This window comes from Dermacentor albipictus, chromosome 1 (assembly GCF_038994185.2).
Source record: "Dermacentor albipictus isolate Rhodes 1998 colony chromosome 1, USDA_Dalb.pri_finalv2, whole genome shotgun sequence".
NCBI classification, from domain to species: Eukaryota; Metazoa; Arthropoda; class Arachnida; order Ixodida; family Ixodidae; genus Dermacentor; species Dermacentor albipictus.
The window spans coordinates 453,828,185-453,841,070 of NC_091821.1; the positions used below are offsets into that span (position 1 = coordinate 453,828,185).

Here is a 12,886-nt window from a genome sequence, read left to right on the forward strand (position 1 = left end):
ATATGGAGAGGCATACTCTTTCAACTTTGAACTCTCTGTTGACAACGCATTACATTATGTAATGGATGAACGGATGTGGGTGAACGGATGTAAAACGTTACATTGCCTCTTAATGCCAGGGGTGATGCTGCATAAATCACGTGCTCATTCAATGCACGCAAGTTTTTCACATCACTAGGCATTTAAAAACTGGCTTCCCTTAGTCGCTCGTCCGCGATGTGGCCGAATCCATTTACCATAAGGTAAAGAAAAGCTTGTCGAGTCCTCAGTGTGACGTCACCAGAACAGACGCCACTATACCTCAGGTTATGCCGTACGTGTAAACAATTTGCCGCAATCTTGAGAAGATGGCAGCTATTTTACGGGGTCGTGCCACGTTTTCTACCCCAAATAAGCCGGCCCAGATACGTCCTCGTACCACGAGTACTAATAGGCAAGCGTGCACAAATAAACACGCTAAGCGATTTGTGCGATGTGCTGTTAGGGTAGTACACGAAAGTCCTCTCAGCTGTGGAAAATCGTATGTAGGCCAAAAGGGTAGATACTTGAATGATCCACTGAGGGAGCATTCCAAAAACTCATCCAAATGAGATGCGGCGCATCTCAGCGCGCATAACAACGCCAGCGCGAGTGAGCCATACATAGCGGTCGTTGCCGTAGTGGCTCGGAGCGGTAAGAAAACTGCTCGTGAGTTCTTTTAGGCACGCTACACCAACGAGAAAGGCACCACGTGTGACAGCGACATCTCGGTCAAGTTACATGCTAACTAGATGCACTTGTTCGAAGCACAGATGTAATAGCAAATATAAACCTTCAATGTCACGTGATATCTGTTGCGTTACGCATCAGCTAGAATTCCACCATTACGCGTCTTCTTTTTAAATAAATCATTTGGCAGTTGGCGCTTTGTGTGTTTCCTCTTGAGTGTGTCGCTACAGCGCCCTGAAATCATCGGCCCTCTAACGTAAAACTATTCCAATATGCTTTTATTCCATTCTCCTGGCGTCAAAATTTTGTAACCGCTGACGGAAGCATCGGCCGTCTCCCGCAGGGTTGTCTGAACAGACTAATGAAACGCTCTTCTCTTTCCTAGGAGGTCACTTTTGTTTTCTTGAAAAACGAATAACATTGCCTACACTAAGCGGCTTGCCTTATCTAATTGGCTGACAAGAGGCGAGGAGCACACTCAAGTGGAGAGGGATTTGATGGGGTCGAGCCACTGCACTGAAGTTCGATAACCGGATGAAGAGGGCGGTGCTTTCCCTTACTTATCTTGTGGTGGCTGGTCGAAAATCGCGGCGGCATGCAACCGAAGCTTAAGAATGACGCTAAAACGAATGCTCAGCAAAGAAGAGTTGGCAGAACGAGGTCGTAAATGCACCAAAAGTGCTCTAAAATGTTACACGGCCAGGCGAAAAGTTTCAATATACGCAAATAAACTCATGCTCTCCGGCAGGTGCGACTAGCCAGTGCCTGAGCGATTGGCGGCAGCCATCTTTTATTCCATTTAGAACGGGGCAGCCTGCAGCTATTCCGAGAAAAAGTCTGTTTTCTTCGGCGTATTAATGTATTTTTAGCACGTACACGCCACTTTGACGCGGAGAGTTCTCTGTTTTGTGATGTCGCGTTACAGACAGGTGAAGTGGCTGCAGCCCGAAAAGTTTTGTCCAATAGCCGAGGCCTAATGGCGAAAAGGCGCCGAATGAGAAATAACAATTTTTTTGTCCAATCATGCATAATCCGTGTGTGCACGTCATATCATATGGGGAGCTATCGCAGTTTTCGTTACGTCGCGTGACAGGAAAGTGAAGTGAGGATGGTCCAAAAAAGTATTTGACCGATCGCGGAGGCCTGATTGCAAAATAGAAATAAAAAAGTTTGGAATAGTTTTACGTTATAGCACCCCATGTTTTCCTCGTGGCCTTCGCGTGTCAGCACATCAATCGGGAAGCTATCGATTGATTTTTGCCAATCGCCTACCGCTGGTTTCAGTCCAGTTCTTTTTTTATTCCACTCTTTTGCTCATCGCCAAGTACGCATTTGCTCAAAGCTTCATTCATTGTATAGTCGAAACTGGAGCTAGGTTTCTCACTTGAGGACTAGTTCCGGGGACCTCGTCCGGAGAAGGATGCCGATCTCTTCGTAGGTCAGGAAGAACAGTAGCTCGGGTGAAGGTAGTCTGCCCTCGCTCACCATGCGCTGCGACAGCTGGTCGCAGAGCAGCCGTAGCTGGTGGATAACGCGTACTGCCGCAGACTGTGAGGTGCAAGGACAAAAAATTTACCAATAGACGGTGTCACAAAGCCCTATAAAACATCAATTGATAGCTGCCTGTGCCTGCGAGCAGCTACTGCACACAACCCGTTCATGTCACATATAAATTATCGCTACTTCAACTCGCCTATACACTCTATGAGCAATTAAGTAACTCTAAGTACCTTATATACCTGAAAAACAGGCATCTTTTGTTGATTCAATTGGCTTCATTTTATTGACCGTAAAAGTAGCCAGAATTGTGCAACAACACGGATATTTATACAGGTACAGTGGTAAACTATATGCAAATATTAAGTCAGTGTATGGAGCCGTATTACTGTTTGCTCACTTTTTTTTGAGAAACGCTAGACATTTCATTCGGAAGCTGAAGGTAGAACCTGCAGCAATATTTCAGCAGTCTGCATCAAATGTCTAGTGCTCGTCTCACAGCAGCCGTGGTTACTTTCACACAGGGATCATTCTGAAGGAACTGCCTCCCCAATGTTTGTGAGATAAATCAGCCACATTGAATGTAGGGTACTGCTTGAGCAGCGATATCAAATATTTCGTGCGTCGGCTTTGTCATCATTATTCTCTCTTTCCATCGTAGGTTTGAAGCTAAGACTGCCAACGCATCGGGTTTGTAAAGTAACCCTGCCAAACCTGTTTGTGCTCACGCAATCAATAAGGATATTCAGGGTAACAAAAATGGGTATTCGTTGAAGCGGAAGGTCCATAATGCCCTTTCAAAATGGCACCATCTTACATTTACAGGTCCACGGTTTTCAACTTGCAATATGCTGTTACGACGAGAGATTGAAAGGCTTTGCAGCTCTGCTATAGCAAAAAGTCGTACAGTTGTTTCTCCTTAGTACGCTAATCTTTAGTACGCTCACATCTACAGCCAAGTGCCGTCACAGCATCAAAGCTTCTAGTTCGGTGGTCCTTCCGGATCAGTCAAGTAAATATCACGTAATATCACAATTTCAAAGCTTCCGTAGTGGGCGTTTTGTTTTTTGAGGGGAAGAAGGAAGTCTCGTCATACCCAATTCACGTTAGATTAGTCCTTGTAAATTCTATAGTAAACATCTATCGTATGAGACACTAACCCGCTGGTTCAGCTAGCTCTGATGCATTTATGAAATTGCCGCAGAAAACTCTTACCCGCCCTCTCACAGTGGGAGACGTGGCCTTACCAGTGCGCTCAGAGTAACAGCCAACTGACGTAGTGGAACCATTTGGGGTCACCTTGTAAGGAAACCTTCAAGGCCCAATGTTGCGGAACAAAGACCCTACAGTCCACATCTGCCTACCAGTTACTTCGTAAATGACGAATCTGAGGACACACCTCAAGGGTGGCTACTTGAACGCACTGAAAGCTGCCATAAAGCACGGAATTGAGGAGCAAAACTCAAAGATGTTCTTTTTTCTTTTCTGCAATATCGCGGAGGCTTTCCATTCAAATAGAAAAATTATTATGGAAAAGAATTTATTTTATATCGCAGGTAATATTCTTCGTGCGCTGACTCGTGAAGCATTCTCACAGCTCCTCGTCTTGTGTGCAAACCGTGGATTTGCGTCCCAATGTGGATCTGCATCTCAACGCAAGCTCCGTTATTGTGACCTGGATGCTAAGACGCTCTATTTGAAGCTCAGAAAAGTAAGGCACGGTTCTCAGATCCCACGGTATCTTCGCATTGTAAGTAAAAACAAAGAAGCTACAACAATTTGTCGCTTTTTTCGGTTTTTAGAGGGAAATATTCGTAATTCCACTAAAGCGTTCTCAAGTTTAGAGAAAATCAATAAAATCTTAAGGTCATCGGGGAGCCGTCCTGACCATAACGCAGTGATCATTGGGGTCGTCATTGTCAAAGGACGGTCACCATCCTCGTGCCTATATTTAGAATTTACTCAACATTCGGCCTGCAAAAGGCAGGTACAATCATTTGCTTTTTTCATCAAATCTAACGAAAAGAATAGTACCTAGTCAACCAATTCGCACAGTCACTTCAATATACGTGAGTGGTGAACTTTGTGTGTGCATTTTGTCACCTAAATACGCGGTAGCATGGTGCCTCCATATAACGGCTAATTTTGAAGGCGCTTTTTACATGCCACAAAGCCCAATTTCAGTAATCGCGTGCAATCGAAGCTGCAACCGTCCACAGTTGACTATATTGTCACGTGGTAGTGACGTTAAAGAACACAGTAGCAGTACTGTGAAAGACAAAACTAGCTTTTATTGGGCGAACCTGTGCCCACAAAACAGGCTGTACTTAAAGCGCAACAATAGCGGCGAACACAGTCGGCGATCGTCGAAAATCTGATCAGCGGGTCAAGCGCGTCGGCTTTTATAGAGCAGTCGTCGAATGTTCCAGAAAAATCGTTCGGACACGCGTGCCTTCCAAAAAGTTCTACACCATTCGAGTCGGGTGATGAAATCAGATAACATAACGTTCGGCGACAACAGACAGCGGATAGAAGCATCGATAGCTTTCCAGAAACTTCGGATACATCTAGGCGCGTACCACGCTGTGCGATTACATTTGTTAGGCTGCGAAACGTGCTTGCCCGATAAGGATAAGTACACGTGTCAATATCGTCAATTCTGCGCTTAATATTCATAAAATAATCTTTTTCGCACTACTAACCCGCGACACTCACCTTTGTCGTCTCTCGTGCCTCAACTGCAGCTCGGGCCCTGGGCGCCACCAGCTTCAGTATGGCCCTACAAAAGTGAGGCATCGTAGAGCTAGGAATTCACTCATTTTCTCACGATTACTCCGCCTACAAACGTGTTTTAGTTGCATTGTTGTCATCTGAACAACTTTCGAGCTTTATAATTTGGCGAGTTTACAGAGTCTTTAATCCTCGAAAGCGTTGAACAAACGACATTTCGGACAAGGAGAAATGAAGAAGCAGCTGGTAGCGCCAAGTGTGCCCAGTTCGGATTTTGTTTGTTGTTGCCCACGACATACAATGTTTAATTATTTTTTAAACACAAGATGCATAATTTTTTCCCTGTGACCTCACGTGACACCCATCAATAGTGTACAAAGCAATGAGCGAAAGTGAAGCAATTGCCTGTTGCCTCAACTTAACGTCCTGCCATGGTTCTTAAAAAGTTTCTTGTTGGCTGTCCGTAACCAAGGTCAAAGCAAATCCCCTTCAAATTTTTCTTCATATCTCATTTTTAATATTGGTAGAGTGTAGTATAGATGGTAGCCGACTGCACCAATCGTAATATAACTGAGTCTTGTATTATCGAACGAGTGAGTATGTGTCTCCAATCTTATTCAACGCGGTCAACTGCTGATTGCACAAAACACGAGCAGTATAGCTCATGCGACTCTCATGCGAACTGAAACCAAGTGCCTTTCTGAGCAACAAAAGCTGCACAAACTTTTTTGCCATTGTGTCCCGGGTAAAAAGAAATATTTAGCGAGAAATATTTATCTAGAAATAAAGCTAGCGAAAATATCTACTCTTTCGCTTTACTTGCAAGACCTTACTTTGATAGCCTCATTTCGTTGACAGTTGCAAAAGTCTGCATTGAAGCAAGCCGAAGAAAACTAAAGTTTTGTGGGGGAAACAAGTTGTAATGGTGTCGTGCAGCAAGCTTGGTTTGCAGCTGTTGAAGCAAGGCTTCGATTTCGATAAGTCCACGCGCAACTTGTTACTCTTCGCCCCATCACTTCGCAGCTTTGATTCTACTTAAAACGTTGAATGTCATGCGTTGCATGTACGGCTAGCGACAAATCTGGTGGATGATAGACTTCCTTGCAATGTTTTACAACTCAAGTCGGTAAAGAAGGCTCTCAGAGATGCTCAGCGTCATTTATACCAGGCCACCACCAGTCATTTTCATGTTTTATGGTCTCTATCTCATCAGTCCTATGCAGGGGCGTAGCCGGGGGGGGGGGGGGGGGGGGGCTTATGGGGCTTCAGCCCTTTCCCGAAATTCTTTCGTGCTGTCCAAGCACCGCCGACCAAAGCAAGCCCCGGCGCCGAAAATCATTCTGGGTTTTGTCTAGAACGTCTTTTTCACGCTCGAAAAGCCATTTCACCGCAAGAATTGCGAACTCGGGCTGGGTTTCGCGGCAACCTCCATGCACCGGGAGTCACATAACGCAAGCAGCCCCATCCGAACACAAAGTTTCAAGGACGTTTTGATGGTGAACGGGCTCGTCGGGCATCTCGCGGAGGCCGCGGAATCTGCACTCTATCATGGAATCTACGGAGCGCGTGGATGTCAATTCCGAAACTTCATAGGTGTAAAGTTCTTATAAACTTTTGATGTGGAAGGTGCATTGACATTTCCAAACGTGTGCTTTAGATTTTCAGTTGCGGAACTTTGTATGTTGAATGTTCCCATAAATATTTGACGCCAAAGGTTCATTAACTTTTCCAAAGTCATACATCGGACCATACAACGAGACAAGCCAAACCGACGCACTATCAGACAAGTTGACAAAGCCCGCAGCGAAGCCGATGAGACGAAGCGTTGTGGTGGTTCTTTCGTGCCATCATGTCACATAAAAATATTAGCATTGTGTTTTTCACCGGCGCCAAAGCATCCAGTGAAGACACTAAAGCCAGCTGAAGTAACTACGTTCCTATTTATTTTTTCTACTTTGACTTTCAATCGCGAGGACCCATTGAGCCTCTTCAATTTTTTTTTGTTCTCGCTCCCCTACCCGCGGGCTGCCAGAGCCAGCCAGAGCGCCTGCGTTTTTCTCGTGTTGCCCAGACCACCGCGCGGCGCACTTCGGTGCCCGTTCGGTTTTCTCTGGCCGAGTGCATTTTCGCCTGGCAGTGTTTTGGACGCTTTCTAGTTAGAAGACGAGAAAAAGAAACAATGGTCGCTCGCCGCCATCACTGTGCGTATTCGATGGATTGCACCGCATTCGCCTGAGCGTCACCTCTCCAGAAAGTCTTGTCTAGCCGGTGTAGGACACCGAGCAGCATGCGTATGGTTCTCGGTAGAACAAACGTCTCACGATTTTTTTGGTATTCTTTTGGTAGCCAAATTAGGTGCCCGAAGTAGGCATTTGATTGTGGAGATACTTTCGTTTGCGTTTTTCCATTTCGGTGCCGCCGCACCACAAAAGGAAAAAAAAGACACCGTTGTGGCACAGCGAATTGTCGCATGGTGAAAGTTCGATTTTGTTGCTTCTTTTGCGGAAAGTAATGGGCCATGGAACGCTTCAGCTGCCGGATACTCCTACTATATTATTGCGGTAGCAAGTATATGGACACTCTAGGTGGATTCCTGCCGTTGCTGCCACCCTCATGTTCCGCATAAAGTCCAAAGGCGATAACGTCATGACCACGCGCCGCATGCCGTATGTGCGAGTGAAAGCGTAGGTAGGGGGACGGGGGACTGGAATGGATGATACGACGATGGTGGCTCAGTCTTGTGTGCGCAAGGACGAAAAGTGAGGAGCAAGCGTGCGCTTTCCGTCGCGCGCGATAGATCGGGGGGAGTGGGTGGAATGGGGGAGGGATCTAGGATTCTGTGAATCTGTGATTGCGCAGCAAGTTTATTTGCCTTGTTTCACCCATTATATACCGTGACTTTTTCTTAGATACGTAGATTTATTGAAAACTTATACGTACGTTTAGATATCTTGTTGTGAGCTTTTGTGCATACGTGCAGTGAACTTTGTTTCGAGTGGCACTTTTTTGCCCTTTTCAAGCTGTATCTTGCCATTTGTATATTCAATTGTATCTTCGCGTTTCTAATGTACGAAGGCGAGTGAAATGAAAGTGAGCCCACCCATCCTGTGCAATTATGGTTCTGTCCATTACCTGCAAGGCCTGCGCGTAGCACACAAGCATCTCTCATTTATAAAAGTGACACGCAGGTGTGAGGATAAATGTTCTTCATTGCGCTCATACACTGGTTTGAACATGGTCACGAGACGTAATGGACGCTCCAGAAGTTGAGCAGCGTGGTGCCGTGAGGTTTTTGACAGCTGGAGGTGTTTCCCAAAAAGAAATTAGTGACCGTGTGACTGCCGTGTACATTGCAAGCAAGTAAAGTAAGTAAGTAAGTAAGCTAGTAAAGTAAGTAAGTAATTAAGTGCTTTATTTCCCATATACAATAAATAGAAATATAAATGTAAATAAATAAATATAAACAGGTCTTGAGGAAAAAAGCTGCGTCAGCACCTTGACTAAGTCCTATTGAACATCCAACAATGCATTGCATTGACCACTGTCAAGCGTTAGAACAAACGGTTCAAAGAAACACGTGAAAGTTGCAAAGACGATCCCAGACCGCACCAAAGCCATCGTGCAATCATCCCTAACAAAATTACAAGGGTTGATGAGATGATGACACAAGAACGGAGGATAAGCATCGATGAACTGGCAGAACATGTGAACACAGTTTGGTTCGCCGTCCCCGTTCACGCCATAATTCATGAACATCTCGGTTATCCGCTCTTGTGTGCGCTATGGATGCCCAAGATTTTGAACCACCGCCAGAGTACGGAGAAGTTCTGCGCTGCCTTTACTCATCTGATCCGGTATCACAATAAGGGTGACGATTTCATGTCAGCAATTGTGATCGGAGACGAACCATCACGCTACTACTAAGAGCCTGAAACACGACGGCAAAGCTTACAATGGAAACGTTCGAATTCACCACCCCCAAAGAAAGCAGAGGCCGTCATTTCCGCCGGAAAGGTGTCATTGACTTTCATTTTTCGATCGTCAGGGGCCATTACAGATAGAATTTGCTAAATCTTGACGGACAATCATTTGTTTCCGATATTGTGAAACGCCGGATCGGCTGCATGTTGCAATCAAGAACAAACTACGTGAAAAATTGACAAATGGGGTCATCTTGTTCCGCGACAATGCCCATCCCCACGTCGATGATATGGTTAATACAAAACTGGCAAAGTTCAAGCAGGAAACGCTGCAACATCCGCCATACAGCTAAGACTTGTCGCCTTGCGACTTCCCCATTTTGGGGCAACCAAAAAAAAAACAGCGCAAGGGAACTAGATACGTCTCAGACGATGACGTGAAAGTCAGTTGCAGACGTTTTGGAGCAACAACCCAAGGAGCTTTATGAGACGGGAATTACGCGACTCATTAGTCAATGGGACAAATGTCTGAATACTCATGGAGGCTACATTTAAATTAAGTACCCCGTTTGGCATAGATTCGCATTGGCTCACTTTCATTTGACTGGCCCTCGTAAATTCTGCAGAACTGCTTCTTATACGTGCTTTCTGTTGCGACTATAACTTCAGTGCAATTACTCACGATACACGACCGGTGACACGCTCCTACGTAATGCATTGGAACAAATGACAGCTTCATTGAGATTTTTCACTGGCCGTTGCATATGTACAAGAATGTAAACAAGGATCTTGAATGACAAAGTTTCATTAACATATTTGTCCTCAACATGTTCATTTCATGGCCTTTACATTTTTCATATCAGCGGCATGCACTGCTTTGCTGGTTTCGAACTGATGTAGTTCTAAAGCTCGCGCGATATTTTCTTTACTTAGTAAATAGACAAAAACATAGAAGCATTGACATCAGTTATGTTGGGCACAATTTTTGGCACATACGAGTATAATACTCGATGAAAAATAATAATTTGCTGGTATTGACAGTGCGTAGCGTTCAAGAATTCGGTTGCAGAATCTTTGGCAATGACAATACAGTTATTCATGTATTTGATCCCTAGGCAAATTGTTTAAGAGGAAGCTTTAGCTCGGGCCCAACTCCGATGCGGCCTATTCAGATACATGTAAAACGCTTTTCTGAGATAACTCCTGAACAGTTTTAATGAAATTTGTTGCATTTGCAAGAGTAAGTTAAATTCTTGTGTCTGTTGGATGTCGAATTTCGATTTAGGGCCCGAATTTTGTTTAAAATATCTTGAAAAACTCGAAACACCGAAAAATATAGAAGCACGAAGTTTACAAATTAATAGCTCTTCATCAAGAACAGATTTCATGGTTCTGTAAACGGCATCCATTACACCATTCAAAGCGGACAAATTCGATATGTCTATTTGAATTGGTTATGTTATGTACAAGGGTTCTGCAAAAGCCTTATTTCCATAATACATAATTTTTTGAGACTCATGTGCAACATCACTATTTTCCGCTGTAAATGTACTATTATGTACAATTTACAGAATTACGATATAAATTTTCAATGCTGATTTGCAGAGTTGTAAACCTCACTGTTTCGTTTCCTGAAAATTTTCGTTCTTTGCCACTTTTTAATAAAATATTGACGACCTAAATCGAAAATTCGAAACAAACAATCACTAGAATTTAAGTTTTGCTTTTAAATGCGGCAAACTGCATCAAATTAGTGAAGTGGTTGCCGAGAAAAACGAATTTTCCTTCTACATGTATTTAGATAGGAGCATCCGACCTAATGTTTCCTCTTGGAGGTGGCCAAACTGCATTGTGAGCCTCCCCCCCCGAACGAAATTTCTGGCTACTCCATTGGTCCTGTGTAAGAAGAGGGCATAGCAAACCAAAGAACCCCCCGCTGCATCGCCTCCACACGGTATCAAATCGTGCTTCGGTATGGCTGCACAGGATTGCACCCACCGTATCGTCCTTATATGTGACTTGTAAGACTCGTGGTCATGCTGAACACTATTTGTTGCAGTGCTCTAAGCTGCCTACTGAGGGCAAATTTCTTTTGGGGTTATCCGCCGTCTAACAGTCTACACGTTGGTGTGAATGACATGGCGTTTCCCAGAGAATACTGGACATTCAAGAGGCAAGGGCCTGACTCCACCTGAAGATTTTCGGTTAGCTGGAATTATCCTGTGACTAATAACGTCTAGCAGTCTCATTTCAGAGCGTTTAGCGAGGGCCTGGGCAGCCTGACACTGCACCGTGCAGGGAATGGCCCATGGGCTGCTGGCTTTTGCCGCATTTCCGCTTCGGTGTGCGCGGGGCCTTAATTAGTCCCACGCTGCGCTTCTGAACGGGGACGAAATTTCCTGAAAGAAGCCGCTGCGAAGGAGAGAAAGTGTCGCACCGTCTAGCAAGGCTATATCTGTCAGCAGCCAACAACCTCCTCCTCACATAGGACCTCATTCGTAACGGGTGAAAAGGTATGGCCCTAAGCTGGTAGAATGTTATCAGAAAGCGTGGGAGTGAAGTCTTGCCATTCGAAATAGCAGGAGTTTCAATGTACCAGTGCTCCAGCAGTGCAAGATGTAGCACAGTCTACTGATTGTAACTGCACCAACGACACGCTCCCCGCGTCTCGTGTTTGTGTAAACACAAGCCCCGTTGCGCATTTGTAATAGCAAATCACTTCATCAGCACGAACGCGCAAATCTGCCATTTACCTCTGGATGGTAGACAACCTGTGGGGAAACTTAGAGGCGTCCCACGGAGCAGATGCTTTCTGTTCGACTTGGGGAGCGGCTGCCGCAGCCTAGAACAAGAAACAGATAATCAGCCTGATGCTCTGCACAAACATTATTCTAACTGCACGGAAAGTCATCAGATAACCTTTTGACATGTATTTTGATAACTACGGAGAGAGAATAAACCTAAGGAACTACGTAAAAGTGCTAAATGTGAAATAGATCAAAAGAAATAGATGTTCAGAAAATACCGGCAAGAATGAACAAGATAGATACAACTTATATAAAAAAATGCTTCCTCTAAGTACATTTTAGATGCGGTTGAGGGTCTCCAAACGGCCTCGAACTCGAGACCTGTCGCGCTGTCGTGGTGCATCAACAGCCTGACAGCGTTGTTAATGGGACTACTCAATCACTGCCGTTACAGGTGAGCTGTGGTTAAGTATACCACTTGATGTTCGCTGATCGCAAGAGCACGCTAATGTTTGCGTCTATGTTGCCATCATTGAAGCATTTAGGCTCCATTTTACTTTCAATGACAAACTCTGACTTTCGCGATCGAGTCACCGTTGATATATGTATCTGTTTTTCATATTCTATGAAATCCTTTGTTTCTTACCTTCAAAGATTTTACAAGAGAAGACGGCTCCATCACCCATGGCTTGGTATAAACGTCAAACTATGATAAAGAAACGAAAAACACGTATGTAGTTACGTCAACCGAATATACCACGTACAACTACAATTTGTGTATCCTGGATTTCCCGTTTCGAAAGTATTCTTGCAAAAATCAGCAAATGATAGCAGCTGAACTCTTAACATTGCATATGTTATACCGGCCTGTATTTTTTCCTATGCCATCATCGCAAACAGTAAATAATCATAGGGCAATTAAAAGCAAAAGTTTGCCCGTCACTGCCACTGTAAAATGAGTTGCCGAGACCGCATCAGAAGGTGAAGATTCTTTCGCTTGTTTTAATTGTCAGGAAGTTGTGTTATTTTGCTAGCATGTTTATTTCGAATTGCAGGACAACGCTTCAATTACTCCTGTAAATTGCTCACTTGCGCTGCGGGAATTGCTTAGCATTCACGCCTCCTATACTGATCGTATTTTGGTCCTGGAAAGCAAATTACCCCACAAGGGTTCAACAGTTGATAAATATATCAGAATGCAAAAAAAAACAGGTGCAACTAATACATCTGCTTTTACATAACTGTACCACAAATTTCAATGCACTTCAGAAGAACTATTCATAA

The 12,886-nt window shown here is 44.4% G+C and overlaps 1 protein-coding gene across 3 annotated transcripts in view; it reads right to left on the reverse strand.

Annotated features, from left to right (window-relative positions):
• Positions 1–12,886, reverse strand: part of LOC139054767 (rifampicin phosphotransferase-like) — a 247,928-nt gene that overhangs the window by 146,740 nt on the left and 88,302 nt on the right. The window contains exons 31-34 of one of the 3 annotated variants that reach the window (XM_070532365.1): positions 12,249–12,308; positions 11,609–11,697; positions 4,921–4,984; positions 2,093–2,256 (exon numbers count right to left, since the gene is read on the reverse strand). The exons of 1 other annotated variant lie outside the window; for it this stretch is intronic. In XM_070532365.1, the coding sequence (XP_070388466.1) occupies positions 2,093–2,256; positions 4,921–4,984; positions 11,609–11,697; positions 12,249–12,308 (377 nt within the window). The remainder of the gene's footprint in view (positions 1–2,092; positions 2,257–4,920; positions 4,985–11,608; positions 11,698–12,248; positions 12,309–12,886) is intronic. One more of the 3 variants, XM_070532364.1, reaches the window with a different exon arrangement.